Here is a 13,790-nt window from a genome sequence, read left to right as displayed (position 1 = left end):
ACACACACACACACACATTATATATATAACCCCGAGATCTGCTGATTACAAAGCGATCGTTTTACAGTCAGCAGATCTCGGGTTCAACTCCTCATTCTACATATATTTCGGTTTATAAGAGAGTTTAGAGCTAATAAATTACGAATAAAAACAGTATATCGCATGATCTTATCAATATTCTATTCTGGATCAATTAAGACATGTAATTGTAATTTACTTTGGTTCCATTTATCGGCAAGCCATAAAAGCAATACAACTAAATTGTCATCCAAGAAGGATTTAAATTCATAAATAGCAAATTTTAACAATAAAGATTTGAACTAAAGTATTTATTATTTATTATATTACAACAAAATGACGAGGACTTTGGAATTGTTACACACTTGGAGTAGTAAAGCTAGAAATTAAAGCTTAATCTTTCGTTTGTACCATCTCTAAGCTATTCAGTTCTTACAATATTGACAACAATAATATGGGTAAGCCAAGAAGATGTTTGGACTAATACTGTTCTACGACGGAAAATGAGACATAGAAGAGGAAGTAATGCGATGCATATTAAATTTCAAGAATACTTACTTCAATAATCGGCTCCTCCATATAATGTTTCAGTATGGAGTTATAAGCCTTTGTAAATTCTTGTTCCGACATTGGAGCTTTATGGCTTATAGCCCCAGACTGAGAGGCAGACTTCAATACAGGCGGAAGCATCGAGACTTTCCGGCTTTGAGAATTATCAAGTAATGAATGACTCTCCCTGCTCGAAGCACTACTCGACTGATGAGTGCCGTTACGGGAGTTCCTACCGTCTGTAAAAATAACAGATTTTTGTATAAGAATTACTTGTTCAAAGAAAACGTTTAATGATATATTATCACATAAAAATAAATTGCATATAGGAAAACATACCATACTTGTAATCCCGGCTGCACTCTCTTGGACCAGTTGATCGTGATCTGAAATAACAGATAAAAATATATAAGCGATTGTTCAATATCTTTCTAAATGTTAATGTATAATTTATAAAACATCAGTATTCATTTGTGAAATCATTTAAGTTTTTAGAAGATTCAGAAACTCTAGTCCGTAATTATGTATCATCATAGAAAAGCGCGAAGCATGAGATTAATAAACAGCTGCGACAAAATCCAAAACAATGTGTTGAAAAATCTAAAACTCACCCAGAAAGCGGTAAAGGCGGCATCCTTTTGTCCTGGTCTAAATTGGACATATTTTCTAAGCATGCAAATTTGTTGGAACTTATCGTCTTGGAGTTATTCGACGGGTTAGTAGCCCTCCATAAATAAGATGCTCTGTTGCCAAGTTGCATGTCGTCCATTGGAGGCTGTTGAAAAATAATTTAAAATGCTGGTAAAAAAATTCCATTCTTGAAAATGGTTTCTTATTGCCATTTTTCCACAATGCTAATTGTTTTTCTTGTGTTGCTTACATTAAATTGTGAAACTATCAGCATAGACACTATATTTCGATAGTTGAGCATGATTCCAAAAAATTATTTTTCACTTTTAATTTTACATATTTTATCATTTTAATTCTATGTTGAATACTTTTAACAAATACATTATGCCATCAAATAATTTTATAAAAATAAAAAACTCAAAAATACTGTTTATATTAAATGAGCAATTATATTATTTATTAGATATGATGTATGTGCTTTTGATTGAGAAAAAAATTATAATTTATAAATTACAATATAAAATTTTGTATATCTTTTGTGAAAATTGAGTAAGATAAATGTCGACGGTTAGTGGATATAAAATCCAATTATTACATAAAATAACAAACATTTTAAATATTAAGCTTTTAATAATGATTAAATAAATTTATTTATAACAATTTAATAAGTCAAATTTATTTAGTCATATCATTAAAAGGTTAATATTTCACATTATTGTTATTTTATCCAATTAATTGATACATTTATCTTACATTCCAAAATAATAACTAAAAATAAACATATAATATTAAAACTCTTGACATGAATTTTAGATCTTTTATACTTTAAACTATCGATATACACTGCTAATCCACAATCTATATTACGTACATCATAAATTTTCAGTGTATATCGGAGCGCGGTCTGTGTATATATTTTGAAATGTACGTGCTTATTTTATTTCAATTATTTTCTATCATTATTTTCATATATATAAAAAAATATATATATATATAATAGTGAGGAAAAAATAGTATCATGTTTTGTAGTGATTCTACCAAAAAAATCCTATTTAACATGGTAACATGAAATCAAATAACTAACCGGTTTATTTTTTAGCTTGGCCGTTTCCACTGAATACGTGGCAGGTCTTACTCTTCCTACTGGTTGACTCCAACCATCGTCAGTAGGACCGCCTAGCCCACGATTTCTTTTCCGATCGTTGTTACGATCGTCTTTTCGTGCGGTATTCAGTGGAACGCTGTTCACTTGCATATCAAGACGTTCCGATTCCGCTTCCTTCTGTATTTGATCTATTGTCTTCGGATTGTTATCATTCCTTCTAGGAATCCATTTATTTGCTCTCAAATCGATAACATCTTGAAGCATAAAACGAATCCTAGAACTAATTTTGCTGTGGCCTTTTCGAGCAACAATCTCTTGCATTCTATTGAAGTATTCTTGCATCTCCTATTAGTAAAAAAAAATAAATAAGAAATAAATTTAGATAATATATATTATTGCCAACACGTTTATGTTGGAATATTTCCAACATAAACGTTTTAATTAAACATGAATAATAAAAACAGCATTTTTACATCAGTATTAGCCTGCTGTCCTTTCAATTCCAAATCTTTGCCAATCGTTGTTAACAGTTTGCATAAACATTCCAAATTATCTTCGTCGTTCTGGTCTAGTAGATGACGAATACATCGGTGCATAATTTTCGTTGTTAAAATCTGCTGTCTGTACAACTCGCCAATGAATCTAAACGAATAAGATACGTTTAAGAAAATCATAGTTTGATAAGGATTTTGTATTGTATCATGCAAAATCACAAATAATTGTAAACATATTATGTTCATACAATTATGTAAAACGATTCTAAACATACTTTAACAACTTATGTCGGATAAAAAAAATTTACCTGATATTTCCTACAGATTTAATTCGTATCCTACGCTCCTCTTCTTCAAGTGCCAACTGGAGTTCTTTCTTTTTCTCCTAACAAAGACAATATAACAATTAGATATGAAAACAACATAGCCTCTCTCTATCAGAGAAAAAAAAATAAACAAAATATACAATACAAGATTCTTACCGGATCATTACAATCGTCAATTTCTTTTAGCTTTCGGTTTCTCGCGACATCATCAATTGGATTCTTTTCGAATTCTTTTTGGCAACGTGTAATAATAAGTTTCTTGAAGCTAACGGAACTATCTTGACCCTCGTAGCCTGCAACTTCCATCTGGGCCAGTTCTTTACACAACAATGCATACTCAACGGAAAAGCTGGGTTCGTCGACAGCTTTTTCAAAAACGAGATTAATGACTCCTTGTAGACGTTCTTGCGTATCAATCGGTAAACTTCGAACCTGTTCAACTAATGTGTTGAACTTTTGCGGAGTGAGTTTATTCAATACGCTTCGTACTCTTTTATAAAGGGCTTCCGTTTTTGCCTCTTCCTCAGTTTGATTAATCTGCTTTAATCTCGCCGGTTTCCATGCATTTTCTGTTTCCCTTAGCTTCACGTCCTCTCTTAATGACAATGAAAATGTTATTACATTTGGCTTATTCGGTTTTGGTTTACCCCGACTCTCACTCTTACGACTCGTTGGTGGCTGTAAAACAGGATAAAAAAAAATCTCATCTATATCATGTATCAAAGCTAAGACAATCAATAGAATAATATTACAAAGAATGAACGTTTTAATCAGAAGGTATGGATTATTCGTCAAAAGATTTCAGACCACTACTTTCGTTATGCGGCATCACTTATCTTGTCTTTCTTTTTTCTTCCGTATGATAAAAAAATTATCGCAAGCATTTTATTTTAATTTTACTTACCGGACGTGTACTTATATTTGCCTTTGCAAATCCTGGCATTAACGAATCATGCCTAGTAATGTTAGCATCCTTAAAAGCCCTCAAGTCCATAGTATTATGCGTATTCTTTAAAAATCAAACATGACATACGTTATAAAACGATAGTTATGAAGCTTACATGTGCATAAATTATATACACGAAGAAGTAACTCATACCTGTAAGCTATCTTTCAAAACAGCTTGTAAATTTGGTAGATTAGCTGGCTTTTGTTTACTGTTAGGATCAAACTGTAAACGTAACAGGAATTCCCGATCATAGGACTTCCTTCCGGTCATGTTGACCGGACTCCACTGGCCCTCTTTGTACAAATACTTGAGTAATGGAGGAGCCGCCTTATTAACGCTAGGTGCAGCGATTTCAGCCGGGGCATTACCGCTATCACTGGAAACCTCGACTTCTTGCTTCTTCTCTGTATTCACGGATGGAATCGTCGTCGCTTTTTCGTCGTTGGACGCATGAAGAGCCGACACCTTAAAGTTTTCTTCATTTTTCTGCGCGACCATTGCTTCCAAGTGCATCTCTTCGATGACCGCCGCGTGATCGACGACGTCATTTGGATTTGTCGCAGGAAGAGCATTAAACGTACTATCCTCCGACTTTGTCGAAGATTCCTTGCTAGTCGGAGGCTTTTCTACAACGTGAGATGCCTGTTGCGCGGGAGTGCTGTCCTTAGACACTTCCGTGGATACATGTTTCTCGGTTTTTACGTGAACCGGCAAAATCTCCTTCTCCTTCTTCGACTCATAATTGTCTTTTTCTTTGATGTCCTTGCTGATCTCTCTACTGGGTTCTTTATTACTGTCTTTCGGGGCGGGTGCGTGCTGCTCCTTGTTGTCTTGCTTGATCTCCGCTGTTTTCGCTGTTGATACGGTATTTACAAAGGCATCCATGTCCGTGCCTTCCTTCTCCGCGCCTTTGCGATTCAATTCGCGGAGTTTTACTTTATTTTTGCTTTTTTGTTTCTGCATAGCTTTACCTGGAGAACACAAAAAGAAATACACTGATGAGGCACGCTACGACTTATACGGAAATATAAGTATGACGAGAGAAAAAGAGATCGCGTGTATAATTTTAAGAAATGCAATACATTAGTTGCATTCAGCAGAAAAAGCAGCTTTCCAATTGCAAGATTTTTTAATACTCTCCAAATTCTTTGGAGTAAATGTCACTCTAAAGAGAGAAAATTGAGCCTATCTTGAAAAAGAGTGAATCTAATTAAACAAGAGAAATCTTATATTCGGTCAAAGCGGAGCTTAGTGCTTAAATATTTTGGTAAGAATTTATCTATATATCCAATTCTGTAGACCGAAATAATTTTCGATCTTGAAATGTAATCATGAACAAAACCAGAATAGTATCATTAACGAGTAATTTAATACTTTTTTTATGAGAACAAGCATTTTATAAGAATATTAATAATTTGTTAATAAGACTCTTAAAAACCGCAAATAATTTTTAATGGTTCAATTTTCAATCACGAAGAGTGAGATTTCATTCTTTAGAGAGTAACAATTCACTGTAAAAGTTTTAGAGAGTATGATAGGTCTTGTCCGCAGATCTTCACTGGATCTAAACGTACAAACCAATCATATCAAAGAATCGTACGACAGTTACAAAGTTGCTTCCTCTGCTCAACGCAATCATTCACAATCGCTCCACTACATTTATCCACCTATCTTATATTTATCGATTATTATCAACGATCGGATCAAAAGCTCGAGAGGAAGAAACGAAAGCCATTCGCACTTGGCTCGTTTCTTTCCTTCGAGGCAGACAGCTGAATCTTTCTGGACTTTTAGAAGCTTTCATTCAACGGGGAAAGCTCTCGCCGCGTATCGGCGTACGTGCCAAGTCCAGAACAGCGCTTGTACCGTGATCTCTCGGTCGCCCATGTTTCGCGTGAGTTGTACCGCCGCGCGCGCACGTGCAACCTCACATCTTCGGATGGCTCGAGTTTCCGATGGCCGCGCATACGAGCGCGCGGGGCACTGATTCAGTATTTATTTATAAATCTGCCAAATCCCTGCCAAACTCGGCGTAGATGCGACACGTAAACGCGACGATGCGCAGCAACGACAACGGGAAGAATCGCATCATCGACGAGATGGCGACGACGACAACGTCGTTATTGTTGCCGTCGATCAGCGAGCATATGATGTTCGGTGATCTCCTTCTCGGCGGTGGCGTTCAGAGGTCGACGGCGAGGTTGGGGAATGAATCGCGTTGAATTCGCGAGGTCTGGGCCTCTAGGTTTTGAAATTCGATCCGAGGAAACGTCGCCGCCGACGACGACGATAATCGATGAGGATAATGATGATTGATCCGCGCAACAAATCAACAGCGTCCGCGAACGATTGTCCCCGACTGAAAGACACTTTGGAAAACCCTCGGGCCTGGCCGGCCGCGACGCCCGACGACTTTCACGCATCTATTTTAACCTGTGAACTGGCGCAAACCGACAGGCACGACATAGGATTTCTTAAATTAGTTCCGTTCGGTCGGTTTGCGCCGGAGCAGGCGCACTGAGTGCAATTTCAACGGCTCGACCTAAAGCAGCGTCTACAATGAGATTTTAAGATGTAAAACTTCAGTTTTAAGCCTTAAAATATTGATCAATCATAGTCGATTGTTCTCCTCACTTTCGGTTGCAATCGGTCAATTTCTTAAGTTTTAGGCCTTAAAATCTTATCGATGCCACTTGAAGCAACGTCTGTAACGAGATTTTAAGGCGTAAAACTTCAGTTTCAAGCCTTAAACTATAAAAATCGATCAGTCAGTCGATTGTTCTCACTTTCGACTGTGGTTGGTGAATTTCTCACGACTTGAAGCTTGAATTTTATCGCACGGAAAAGATTATCCTTAAATTAAATAATATGCTCATATAAACAAAAATCTTGCTTTAAAGATTTTAGTATTGTTGCAAGATTTTGATTGAGTCCTGAATGGAAAGTCTTGAATGCAAAGTAATATTTGCATCAATACAAATTCAATCACGACTGAAAACCTTGCAGCAAGATTACAATATTTTTGCTTATGTATGAGCATATTATGGTTGATTTAAGAATAGTCGTTCTTTCTGTGCAGACGCCGTTTAACTCAAAAGCGTTCGTGTCCATGCATAAATATCATCCGAAAAAATTCCTACGTCCGCTCCCGTGTGCCATGGTTTACTCATCACGATCTCTCGGGTGAAAAGAGCGTCTCCTTCCTCCCTACTCTGTCGAATCGGTCGAGATTTAATTCAATTTAAATTATTGCAAGTGCAAAAGGTGAGACGCCAGCAAAACTGCTGTTATAAATCTGCCTGATAATATCGACCCCTCATAAAAAACATTTTGGAATCAAATTAGAATCCAGTTCGATTTTCTCCAAAAGAACAAAAATTATAGATTCTGATTTGATCTATGAAGATTTAGATCAGAAGTGTAACGGTTTGTAAACTGGATCATAAATGGAAAATCTAAAAGAATCTTATTGGTTCTTCTCAACGGTTTCTGAAAGTATTTTTCCAGACTTATATTTTGTCAGAATTAAGCAAAATATTAAAACACTTGACTATTTATACTTTAAGTATATATATGTATATAAAATATTCAAGAAATTTAAATATCTGTTCAAAGTACAATATAAATACAAAATAATAGTAACATGATATGACTGACAGAAATATTAGGATAAAAAAAAGAATTTTTTTATTAAACACAACGTGCCGATTCTTTTTCGATCGATGGATCCTCTCGAAATGGCGAGCCTTAAACCGGCTAATTATTGTGGGCGATATTTCGCGCATTCACCATCTTCGGTACCGGTCTTTAATTCGATTCTCGATGCATGAAAGTAGGTTGGTCGCGTTTTATAAAAGCGGGTCGTGGACCGCAAAACTCCATCTTCCGTCTTTCCTTCTCTCTTTTACAATAAATGTACTTTAGATATTTTTTAATGCATAGAATATTAAATTAACTTTTTTTCTTCGAAACATTACATAGTGTCTGTTCGTGTTACACTTTTTGCACTCAGTATCTTCGCTTTCTCTCCCTCTCTTCAATGCTCGAATATATATATCTATACAACAGAAAAATCCATACTGTATGCTAATAATAAATATTTGTTTCAAATATTTCCAAAGTTCATATATTCGCAAATCTATCATTGAATTTATCATAAGCATCGAATTTATTCAAAATACTTATTATATTCTAAATCCTAGTAAATGTAATGCTTCGATCAAGAATATTAAATTAAAACAAATCGAATTGTTTACCATATAATGTCGCTTCTTTGATCAATTTTATATTTTTGAAAAGAAAATAAGTCCTCTAAACATTGAAAATTGAAAAATAAATGACAAATGAGCAGTTGAGAATTAGTACTGTAGACGGTGTGTAGTTTGCTTTGAAAAAGTTTTATCTCAAATAAAAATAGTTAACAATTGTACAAGTATAGGCTGCTATCCTAGTTGCTATCTTAGTTGCAGTCCAAACCAAAAGAAAAATAATTACAGTAAATTGTTATCAGGTCGAAATCATTGTGAGGCGGTGATCATTCTTCCATTACAGAATAAACTCTTCAGTTGAAAAGATGGGTGGCAGTGAATGACTAGGAATCCCACAATGATGTAACCGACGATTATAATAGTCGTTAAATATTTCATCTTAAAGTTAATAATCGCAATACTGTTACAGACGTAGTCAATGAATAAAAGCATATCGAAATAAAAGAAACGGTGATCCACATCACTGTCAAATTATGTTAATAATTGAAGATGAAAAAAATCAAGTTTGATGCAAAATTAAGGCAGTGTTGGAATTCTATGAAAATTGAGTGAATTTTGAAAAAGTGGCTCGATTTTCGATCTTTAAGAATAAGATTTACTCTAAAAAATTTTAGAAAGTACTCTTATCTTCTTTAACGTTCAAAAATTTGTGAAGATGTTAACGTGGATAGATCTTATGCTAAAATATTGAGTGTGCAACGAGAAAGTAGTGATATCTCAAAGCATAACTAAATCACAACACTTTATTGGCTATAATTGGCCAACGTTAACCACGATGAAAGATTATAAAGTGGAGCATTGTCTAAACGGTAGTCACTAATCTCAATCGGTGACTGACTGCTTTGCTCTGATAGGTTGAAAAGTAATAACCAATCGCGATTCAAACGGCAACCGCTAGTGTGATTACAGCTTAAGAGCGAATCATTCATCGTGCCCTCTCTTACGAAGGAGATTTGATCCCGTGGAGATAAATAAAAACCGCGAGACGATGAGAATCGCGTCTCTGAAAACGCGATGACGCGGATTTTAGGAGGGAACGATATAATTAGATGGTGAGTTCGCGGAGGAAGTCTTACGTGCGAGGGAATCATTTATCGCTGTCGGACATCGACGGAGCTCAAAGAGCATCGCGCCTCGACGACGGAAAAAGTTTCGCGCGCCGATACATCCCGTCTACTCCGATACGTTTATCAATACGCCATTTCCAATGAAGTTGCTAAGAGAATCATAGTTTTTCTTCCCTCGATGAAACGTCAGGTCTTTCTTGGATTAAAATGAACTCCTGCCCCTTCGTTTCTATTAATATAGATTAACTTCAACATTAATCTCCGTTGAACTTAACTCTTCATCTTTTTCTAATTCTAAGTATATTAGAACAAAAATGAAGAGTAAGTTCAATTAGGATTAAAGTTAATCTATGTTGGTAGAAACGGATATTAATGTCTCGAATGTGTCTAAGTGTTAAAAAAGGCCACATCTGTGCCTCAATACAAACATCAGAGGCTAATATCACATTTCTCACGCAACAAATTTTTCATTTTTCAAATTTTCCAAGCTAATTGGTTGCAGGAAAAGTTCTCAGATCTGTCGGTCCAATCAACAGGCTTTAAAAGTTTGTTGTATAAGAAATTCTAGCCTAATACCTGTTTTCTATCAATGTAGATTAATTTTAATCTCAACTTACTTTTCATCTTTTAATTCTTAGAACTGGAAAAAGATAAATAGTTGAGGGGATTAATCGTAAGACTGATATTTTAAGTGTTGTAAATTCTACAAGTGTGATGACTACAAGATAGAGAATTTTTGGAGACTTGAGAGAACTTCCTGTTTTCTAGCCAATTAACATAATGCCCTACCACTTGAAATATTTGCCGTATGACACATGAAATATCAGCCTTAGGCGTTAATTGGGTGCAGGATAGATATAAGTTCTCGAATCTCTAAAAGTTCTCTATTTTTATTTTAGCCAATCAACGTATTATGCTTGAAAAATGTGCCATACGACAAAACGAAATATTAGCTTTACACGTTCAAACCGGTAACTACTGATTTTCAAACGTGCTCATTATTATGCAAATATCTACTTTCGCATATAAAATCACTCTTCTCCTTGAATTTCCTTATCAGTACAATAAATACAAGACGTCAGCGCGAGTGACGTGACTCGTACTTTTCCTTTTTATCAACTAGCCGATTCGTAGTTCGAGTCGAACAAGCTCGCCCCATGCTCGAGAGAAGGAGTGTCTCGAAACAATAGGCCTGTTCTTTTTGACTGAACTTTTGCACTAGTTCACCTTTCTTCCTTTTCTCTCCAGCAGGAAAGAAGAGGAAGAAAGATGAACTGGTGCAAAAGTTCAGCCAAAAAGAACAGGCCTAATAAGTCTGTTCGCGTTGCACTTTTTGCACTCTGTTTCTTCGCTCTCTCTCTCTCCCTCTCTCCCTCTCCCTCTCCCTCTCCAACGCTGAAATTATATTTACCTCACTTTGAGTGCATTTTTGGCGATGCCAAGCAACGCGAACAGACCTGTTAACGTCGACACCCTTTTCCTTCGAATCGAAGGATTTCTTTTTGCTCAACATTTGAGAACAGCTCGCGTTTTCCGAGGTTGTGCGCGAACTTTTCTGAAGCCACGGAAAACTTTCACCCGGATCGCCGCGGCGGAATGACGAGCGGTGCGGCTCCAAGGTTGCCCTGCCGAAAGTCTCGTAATATTTTTTTTTTTGCGCACACGCGCGCTGCGTGCTCTTGTGAAATGGCGAGGGCGCGCGCACGCACTCACGCACGCACACACGCACTCACGTCTGCGTTACCACACGCGGCCGTGACCCCGGACTGCCGAGGGGACTTCTTTTGCCGTGATCGGGAGCATACACGCGCGATTTCGACGACGATATTGCTATCGACGACGCATCTCCCGGGTCGTTTCTGTATTTTCCCATCGAGTGAGGGAGACTGAATTGAGACGTTTATGCGTTTTGTACTATATAAATTCTTTGGAGTGGAATTTCACTCCAATATACATATAAGGAGATGACACAATGGATTTTGAGTCCCTTCAATATGATGAGTCTACATAAAAAATAAATTATGCTGTTTTTGCAAGCGTTTTTTGTAAATGGGCCTTATTAATAGCATTTTTTAATGTATAAAAGATCCACTAACTATTATATATGTAATTATAAAAATTAAAATTTAATAATTATTTAATAGATATAATTATAAAATTAAATCACGATGAAATGCGTTAGTTTTCACATATAATGTACTTACTACTTAAATTTTTTGAGTGAATCTCACTCTTAAAGAGTGAAAATTTAGCCAGTTTTGAAAAAGAATAGCTCCATTTTCAATCTTAAAGAGTAAGATTCCTTTCCAAAAAATGTATAAAGTACATTATATGTAAAAATTATTTCATTTCAGAGTGAAAATGCTTTAAATTTTAAAGAGTAGATAATACAACAAAACATCATAAACACAAGACTCAATAATAAATAGATTTGAAACTGTGGTGTATCAAAATAAAGCTTGTGGACAGAGCACCTTTGATAACATTACAGGTTAAGAACTATCTGTTATTAAGCCTAGTATCTGTGGTATCTTTTGTTTGCCACATTATAAGCTACATTATATGTGAAAATTTATTTCATCAAGATCTAATTTTCTATATAATTAGTACGGGGTCTTTTCAAACGGCACAACTTATTTTCAATGTAGATCATTCTACTGAAAAAGATCAAAATCCGTGAAGAATATTGTGTCTTCTCTTTGTCAAACCGATATCTACAGTTTTTAAAATCATCTTTTAAGCGATGTCATAGGAGACTAATATAATTCTGTGATTTGTTTACATCATAAAACTATATTTAAGACAGACTTAATTATACACTGTCAGACATCAAAGGAGCAACGGTAATCAATCCTTTGAGTTAAATAACATTTTATTACTTTCACGTGTATTAAAATGCAAATAATTTCTGTGGTTAATTTCAAAGTAAACACCATCTATATTAATGTATGCATTTAATAAATAATAAATTAAATTTGAGTCGAAATATATTTTCTTGAGTTAAATTGTCAACTTCATTGTTTTCAATCAAATTAACGATATACTGGATATGACAGTGGCGTTCTAGAGAAATAATTAACAAGTCAAATTTCATGTAATTTTGACATTATAAAACAACATAAAAACCGATTAAGAATATCAGCCCAAAGAGTGAAAATTGAGCCAGATTTAAAAAAGAGTGGCTCAATTTCCAATCTTTAAGATTGAAATTTCACTCTTCAGAGAATCAGATTCACTCTAAAAGTTTTAGAGAGTAAATTAATCTCGGTTCAACCAACTCTTTATCTTAATTCTTAGAATTAGAAAAAGATAAAGAGAGTAAGTTGAACTGAGATTAAAGTAAATCTACATTGACGGAAACAGGAATGAGTCTGTTCTCTTCTACACAACTTCTTGCACCATTTTCTCCTTTTCTATCCAACTCGAAGAGAAAAGGAGGTAAGATCGTGTAAGCGATTCATTCAACTAGAAAGAAACAACTTATTATTATCCAGAAAACATGCAATGCTTATATGACGTCTTTACGATATCTTTTACATAAGCATAATGTATATCCTTGATGTAATGACATTCGATATACATATATTATTACTTGTAATATTAATTGCGAATGATAAAAAAAAATTACTTTGATATTGACAAGATGAACAAAAATCTTAGCGTTGTATTATCAAAGAAAGACTGGAAGATCGATTCGCAGGACATATATCGTAAAGGGGGACTTTGAATTCGTAAACACTCGATCGACTCTCGAGAATGGAATGAAAGCGCAATTTTACGAAGGTCGATCCATCCATCGGGGACAAACGTCGGCGAACCAATATGGTGCTGCGCGTTCTCTTTCGATCATTCCACAAAATGGCCACGCGCCAGCCACCGCGTGGACGCGTCTTCCCAGACAATGCCATTGATCGCGCCTGTCGCGCATAATTCGACCATTTCGAGGCCGGTATAAAACATACAACGGTCGACCGATTACCGAATCAAACGATTCTCCGAGGCGAAAACCTTGCGAAACGAGCCGTGTAAATGAAAACGCATTCGCGCACTGAGAAAAACGTACGATTGAAAATAGATCGACCAGAAGAAGATTCTGACTGTATCAATCAGAATATTCCGGTTACCACCCTTGGAATTCTAGTAGACTTGACCAGAGAATTCTGATACCTCCATTTTCACACCGGAATTCCAATCGATCCAGGCAAACATTTTTCTCGACCAGTTATAAAAAAAAAGGGGGAAAAATCTTGAAAATTAAACGACGTCGCGATTGAGCGATAAAGCCGGGAAATTGCGCGATTTAATTTCTCGCGAGAACGAGAGACGGGCGGGGAGGGGCGGGGGGAAAAATCGGAGCGACTACACCCCGGGGGCTCGCGGCGAG

General features: G+C 35.8%; 1 protein-coding gene across 5 annotated transcripts in view; it reads right to left on the bottom strand.

Annotated features, from left to right (window-relative positions):
• Eif4g (eukaryotic translation initiation factor 4 gamma) overlaps positions 1 to 13,790 on the bottom strand; it is a 61,931-nt gene that overhangs the window by 2,815 nt on the left and 45,326 nt on the right. For all 5 annotated transcript variants that reach the window (XM_018504545.1, XM_018504547.1, XM_018504544.1 and 2 more), the window contains 9 exons: positions 4,222 to 5,042; positions 4,027 to 4,131; positions 3,279 to 3,800; positions 3,105 to 3,181; positions 2,776 to 2,944; positions 2,282 to 2,647; positions 1,179 to 1,342; positions 907 to 953; positions 577 to 806 (listed from right to left, as the gene is read on the bottom strand). In XM_018504545.1, the coding sequence (XP_018360047.1) occupies positions 577 to 806; positions 907 to 953; positions 1,179 to 1,342; positions 2,282 to 2,647; positions 2,776 to 2,944; positions 3,105 to 3,181; positions 3,279 to 3,800; positions 4,027 to 4,131; positions 4,222 to 5,042 (2,501 nt within the window). The remainder of the gene's footprint in view (positions 1 to 576; positions 807 to 906; positions 954 to 1,178; positions 1,343 to 2,281; positions 2,648 to 2,775; positions 2,945 to 3,104; positions 3,182 to 3,278; positions 3,801 to 4,026; positions 4,132 to 4,221; positions 5,043 to 13,790) is intronic.

The sequence above is a fragment of the Trachymyrmex cornetzi genome, unplaced genomic scaffold (genome assembly GCF_001594075.2).
Source record: "Trachymyrmex cornetzi isolate Tcor2-1 unplaced genomic scaffold, Tcor1.1 scaffold1732, whole genome shotgun sequence".
NCBI classification, from domain to species: Eukaryota; Metazoa; Arthropoda; class Insecta; order Hymenoptera; family Formicidae; genus Trachymyrmex; species Trachymyrmex cornetzi.
This window is presented reverse-complemented; position numbering and strand designations above follow the sequence as displayed.